This window comes from Fragaria vesca, linkage group LG3 (genome assembly GCF_000184155.1).
Source record: "Fragaria vesca subsp. vesca linkage group LG3, FraVesHawaii_1.0, whole genome shotgun sequence".
Taxonomy (NCBI): domain Eukaryota; kingdom Viridiplantae; phylum Streptophyta; class Magnoliopsida; order Rosales; family Rosaceae; genus Fragaria; species Fragaria vesca.
In genome coordinates, this window is record NC_020493.1 from 27464837 (window position 1) to 27471245 (window position 6409).

The 6409-nt window shown below is 38.3% G+C and overlaps 1 protein-coding gene across 1 annotated transcript; it reads right to left on the minus strand.

The window, feature by feature from the left end:
* Positions 1-2733: 2733 nt before the first annotated feature.
* Positions 2734-5695, minus strand: LOC101291999 (AP2-like ethylene-responsive transcription factor PLT2-like). Its single transcript, XM_004295136.1, has 9 exons — positions 5557-5695; positions 4931-5315; positions 4689-4771; positions 4536-4544; positions 4306-4394; positions 4130-4203; positions 3981-4031; positions 3813-3889; positions 2734-3491 (listed from the first exon to the last, which is right to left on the minus strand). Exons 1-9 carry the CDS (start codon positions 5693-5695, stop codon positions 2734-2736), a joined length of 1665 nt encoding a protein of 554 aa, XP_004295184.1.
* Between the last annotated feature and the right edge of the window lie 714 nt (positions 5696-6409).

Here is a 6409-nt window from a genome sequence, read left to right on the forward strand (position 1 = left end):
TTATATGACTTAAATTGACAGGCCAAGCCTAGAAAAAAAAGAAAAGAAAAATACAATAATTTAAATTTCTAACTCTAATTATCGACATCCTCATTACAATTCTATTTTTAGAGATTTTCACCTCCCTATCATTGCACTTGTTGTTCGAGGGTAGGCATTCGGAAAATTGGCGAATTAATGCTTGAGAACATTATCCTATAATTGCGCTTTCTTTTGATTGGTGCTCTTTTCCACATCGTGGCTAACAAATCTCCAATACTTGCACGATTGAAGGTCTTCATTGGCTTCCCAAAGTTTTCTATCGGAAGTAGATCCACCGGCCATGATTTAAACGATAAGGAAGATGAAAGCTATAGGAGAATGAAAGAAAGATATATAGAACTATGGATAACAATTTTTTGTGTGGGGTGAAAAAATTATAGGAGGCTGATATATATTTATAGGATTTATATAAAAAATTTATATTTTTTTTCTAACCGTTGGGAGCTTTTTTACCCGTTGGGGGCTTTTTTTTACCCGTTTGCAGCTTTTTTACCTATTGGTAGCTTTTTTTTTTCTAACCGTTAGGATTATAACAGTCAAATCATGACCTGAGCCGTCGATTTTTTTTTGAAATGAACCAATGGTCCAGATAAAAGGACCGTTGGATTTGAAACCATTGGAACGAGCCCAGCTGCTGACGCGTGGCCCAGGTGAGCAGCAGCAACTTTGCTACGCAACAAAAATGCGTCGAACACGGGCAAGAGCCTCTGCCATTGGCCCGTGCGTGGAAGGCGCTTGCCTTCTCGCGTGTACCAGTCCTTTTTGCGCGCTTCACTTGGTCTCACGTGGTTAGCGTCACTTCTGGCCTCACGAATTGGGCTGAGTTGGTATTGAAGGCCTGGGTCTTCAAAAATGAAGGTCTAGGTCATAGGTCTGACCTAGGTGAAGACCCTTGGGGTGGACTTGCTCATGTTTGGGAATAACTAAGTCCAAATATGTCCCTAAACTATGGTTAGCCTACCAATTTAAATATTTGATACCCCGACTCTCATCGATATCATTCTAGTACCTAAACGTCATTGTTTCTAATGCCACCCTAATTTCGATCAAAATGAGGAGCAACTATGTCATCTTAGGATCCACATGTCTGTCGCGTCACACTTTTAAACATGATGTCACAGAAATCTAACGGAGTGCGTCATTTATCGCAAAAATGAAGTTCATGAAGAACAATTGTGTGGATGAGAGTCATAGATGAAGAAATCTATTCAACCTGGTGAACTTGCATTGTATTGTTTAACTGAAATAAAGTTAAACTCTAATTTCCTGAAAACGAGTACTTATATTACAAATAGTATAAGATTATGCTTAAGGGTGCGTTTATTGTCACCTCACAAACCACTTTGTTCACTCCATGTTCACTCCACAAACCACAAACCACAGACCACAAACCACTTTGTTCACTCTATGTTCTCTTCACACCCCACTTATATATTTTTATTTGTAAGTCTACTTTGTTCACTCATTTACAATACCTAAAATATTTTTTTTCCTATTTTTGCTTTGTTCACCCTAAATTCTTTTTTCACCCTACGTATATTTTTTTTCAATTTCAGATTTATTTTGTTCACCGTACATTCGATCTCGTCTCACCCCACCTACATATTTTTTAATTTTAAATTTACTTCATGCACCGATTTGCAATACACACAATATCAGTATCTTCTAATAGCCATTGAACTCCAAAAACAAAATGAAATTGAAGAAAACCATAAGATTACTATCATTTGGGTAAGTGGAATCACAAACTGAACAATAAAAATCACATTAAAGTATAAATCTCAATTAAAGAGCAAAAAAAAACTCTCAAACTTAACAACTCATTGGTATCCGTCGATATCAAGATGCACAATGTCTGTGAACTCTACTTGAAAAAAACTCTGACGCCAATGAAAAAAATAAAATTGAATATATATAAGTGAGCGACTAGATATAGAAATTTACATACAACATCGATATAAGAAATAATGAGTAAAATGATAGACAAAGGATAGACGAAGCATCAACAAAGAAAAAAAAACGAAAAAAATACAAACAGTTCACCTCATCTTCAATTGAATGCTAGTGTATTCTTCAGACTTCATAGAAAGATCGAATATGATAAATTCTGGGTTAAAGTTTATGAAGTACGTGTTTATCTAAATTTTTTTTTGTAATTTGTAACAACTTATATTGTCATTTGCTGTAATTTTACATTAGAGTATATTAGTCATTCAATAAATCAACAACGTGTGAGGTGAGTAAAGTGGTTTGTGGGTTGACAATAATTAGTCTCAGATAAAGACATGTATACTCCCCCATATGGGAGTAACTAATGTCATACATATATAAACCATACTAGGGATTACTAGCACTGTCAATTTACTATGTTGGAGAGTAAATAATTAGTTCATACAGTAAAACAAGTCGAATTACATTAGCAGCTGTGCAATTGGGTCTTCTGCACACAAAATTTGGGGTGCCACTCTCACCCACAATTGGATTATGGTCAGTTCTTCACCGAAATTAAAAACAACAAAAGAAAGAAATATTAATTGTTGCAGAATTAAATGGATTCCGGCTCCTCAGAGTAAGCATTGAAAATGATTAGCTCATGTTACTTAGAAAGCATAACAAAATTGAAAATGAGGGATAGTAAATTCTCCTAATTAACCATAGTAAGTTCCCCAATCAATCTCTCCATGACCGTCTTCACTCATTCCACATTGTGAAAACACCGGGATTTGATCCCTGAACTGAGCCACCGGACCAGCTGCCATACCCTCCAGACGGCAAGTCGTAATCAACCTTAACAAGGGCCAGTTCTTCTGCCGATCCAACCCCATTTGTTGTCGTTGAATTCGAAGCCATCCCGAGTCCATTATGCCCTAAGTACCCCCCAGCACTACTGTCCATGACAGTGGTGGAGGCAGTCCCCATGTCCATCAGGCCTTGAAGCAAAGCTGGGTGAGTACTCTGCAAGTAGGTGTTGTAATAAGGATGAGGGCTTTGGCTTTGCTGGTGAATGTTATAAGAATTACTAGATTGCTGTTGCAACTGAAGCTGGGTTTGGATGTAGTTTTGGTACGATGAAGGGTCATGGTGGGTGTACTGAGACATGTCATGGTTTTGTAGAGAGAGTAGAGTCTGATCATAAGCTGATTGTGGCTGCTGCTGCTGCATCAAAGAGTAGGCCTGTAAGTTGCGAGCAGCTGAGCTCGCTGATGAGCTGGCTCCAGCTGCATATTGGAAGGTGGAGCCTAGAGCTAACATTTCTTCACGTTTTCTAGATGTTTCCAAGGCTTGAGCCTCTTTCAGCCTCTTTGCAGCGCCGCCACCGATGGGGAGAGTGTTACTCTCGAGAATGCTCTTCACGTCGTATCGACTCATGTCAAAGTTGGTGACGGCGTTCAGGCCTCGGAACTTTATCGCTGCTATGTCATAAGCCTCAGCTGCCTCTTCCTCAGTACCTAGTACATACAAATTAAATAAATGAAATGAATCCCCTACATGAATAATGCTAAATGTCTACAGTACTGTACATGCATAAATTATAATCACTTACATTCAAGAGAAATTTGGAGACATTAATATCGCAATTCATCGAATTTATTTACTAAAAATGTGTCATAATAATCTCAGTTTTCCTTTTGGATTGACTTTGGATTAGTAATCTTATTTTTCTGTACAAGGTGTCATTGACCAAGTTTAATGTGCTATATTAAGTGCTAAAGATCCATGTGCATGCATTGCATTATGTGATGTTTAATCAGTGTTTAATCAGTACTTACTGAAAGTTCCCAGGTAAAGGTCTTTGTTTCCGGCGACTCTGCCTATCCTTGCCTGCCATCGGCCGTGTTGATGATGCCTGGAGAACAAAGATGTTGATCTTACATTGAGACAGAAATAAATACGAAATAGACAGACAAGCAGACAGAAAAAGCCTAATTTATGCTTACCTTGTAACTCCGCGATACATGGATGCTCCTCTAGAAAAGCCACTACTTTTCCTGGAAATTTGACACATAAAGTAAAGAGAAGAGTTAAAAACAGTGGGAACTGATGACAATGCTGTTTACTTGATGGATCTATCTGATCTCTTGCATACCTTCTAATGGAGGCCACAAATTCCTGTCTTGTACAGTTCTTCATCTCCTCCACCTCCTTCTCATAGTTACTAATCTGCAACAAGTAAAACACTAGATCAAACTCCATAATTTTCAATCTATTTGTTATATTTGTTCGCATTTGCATTTTGTTCATTGGTTGGAAACATGAACTCACTGGAAAATTCGTAGTGGTGGATGTTCCCCAGTACTTTAGTGCAGCCAAGTCATAAGCCCTAGCAGCTTTCTCTTCCTTGTCATACCCACCTTTATAAAACAAAAGATTGACAATACCAGATCGAAAGGGGAAGAAGAATTGCTTTAGAACGATAGGTACTAAAATACTCATAGTATGAAAAAGAAAATGTAACTGGCTAGAAAATGTACTGAATGGTACTCAGGACTCACCCAAGTAGACTGCAAGAGACCAGGTACGGAATGAAGACGAGGACATTCGAATGATGGTGAAACAAATAAATGGTTAGTGACATTCGAATGATGGTATTAACTATAGTGTGAATAGGTATAAAATAGAAACCCTAGTTTGTAAGAGAGGCATACCTTGCCGTCCCTTCCTTGATTGGCCCTCCCTTCTACAACTATTATCCCATAGATGAGCTTCATATCTTCCTGTCCATCTATGCCTGAAATATTTGAACCAGTGCCAGAAACACAAGTAGAAGATCCGGATTCTCAGTAAATGAAAAATAAAGTTCAGACTTGGACATTAAGTATGAAACTAACCAATCAAAAGATCAAAGCAATTGAAACTATCTGGCTAGTACGAGTGAACACTAGCTCACCTTGTTACACCACGATAAATAGAGGTCCTTTGTCCGAATGTGTCCAGAGCCCTTCTTGGGGGAGCTTCAACAGTAGCAGTACTAGTATTATCGGCACTGGTTTCACATGTGGAAGAACCTTTGCCACTGCCCATGGAAAGAGTCAAAGATTGCAGGCTGTTGGAGTTCTCCTGGAAATCGTAGTTGCTGGATGTACCAACTACCGCGTTTTGCACTGGAACTATAGCATTATTAATGTTTGGGAAAATATAATCGGTGACAGATTCATTAGTATTAATGTCATTGTATGCCACAAGATCTTGCTGATTCTCAGATTTGCCCACACCGAGAAAATCAGCTACCTTCGGAACCTCGCTGCTCCCTTGGGTATTCATCATATTCCAGTCTGCAAATTAACAAAGTATATGCGGATCATGAGTCACCGACCAAACTAGAAACAAAAAATTATTGCATACAACTGATGTATGTATATGATTATGTGATTATACTCTTTCAATAACCTGGTCAAGTGTATATGACCAATTTAAGGTAAGAGAGTTGAGTTGTTTACAGCAGTACGTTCTAAATACAAGAGCAAATAAAGAAGAAGAGATGATAATCAAAAAAGAGAATGAATAACTACTTACCTTGGTTTTGGAAAGGATTCTCCATACTATCACTGACTAACCCTAGCGAGAATTGATGAGAGTGAGAAGGGTGAAGTTGTGATGGCAAAGAAGAATTAGTAGGAGAAAGAGGAAACGAAAGCCAGTTGTTTGAATTCATGGAGCCCATTTTCTTCAATGCTATAATCTTCTCCTAAGAACCAAAGCCCTCCTGCTTAAATACAGAAACTAGAAGTTAGTACTCATGGGAAAACAAAAGCACAGCTCACAAGGGAAGAGGAGTAGCAGTTACAGATTGGTACTTACCCAGGTGAGTATCAAGCTAGGGTTTGAAACAGTGAGAGCCAACTCTATCTCTTCTGTCTTTTCTCTCTAGAATTTCATTTCTGCTGAGAAGAGAATGTTAGAGTTTGGGAACATGTATCAGAGAAAAGAGAGGAAGGCCAGGAGGAGGAGAGGCAGCTGGAAAGAGAAAATCTAGAGAAAGATACAGGTTACTTATATATAAATCTGAGTAGTAATAGGGTTTAGTATAAAAGCAGCTAGCAATCTCAGCAAGTAGTAGTACTAGTAGTCTTTAGTCCAAACCTATATATATGTGTATGTCAAACAAAGGCAGCAAACAAATAAACTAATGAGCTAGCTGTTGTATGTCACCCCTTTTGCAGTGGTCATTTAACATAGGATGGTCTGACTCTGACCCTCTTTCACCACATTCCAACACTTCTGAATCAAGTATTACCACAACAAATTAACAATTAGAAAATTATAAGGACACGAGTGTCATACTAAACTACAAGATGAGCTGCTGCTCTCAGTCTTTGTATAGATTGAGACAAACCCACAATTCCAATTGGGAAAAGTCCAAGCTACC

Bases quoted from the DNA above. Each gene is read 5' to 3' on its own strand.
- LOC101291999 (XM_004295136.1), bottom strand. From the start codon at position 5,695: ATGAATTCAAACAACTGGCTTTCGTTTCCTCTTTCTCCTACTAATTCT. The intron at 4,772-4,930 runs GTGAGCTAGTGT...CAAATATTTCAG, and splicing joins ATTTATCGTGGTGTAACAAG to GCATAGATGGACAGGAAGAT. The intron at 4,032-4,129 runs GTATGCAAGAGA...TCAAATTTCCAG, and splicing joins TTTGTGGCCTCCATTAGAAG to GAAAAGTAGTGGCTTTTCTA.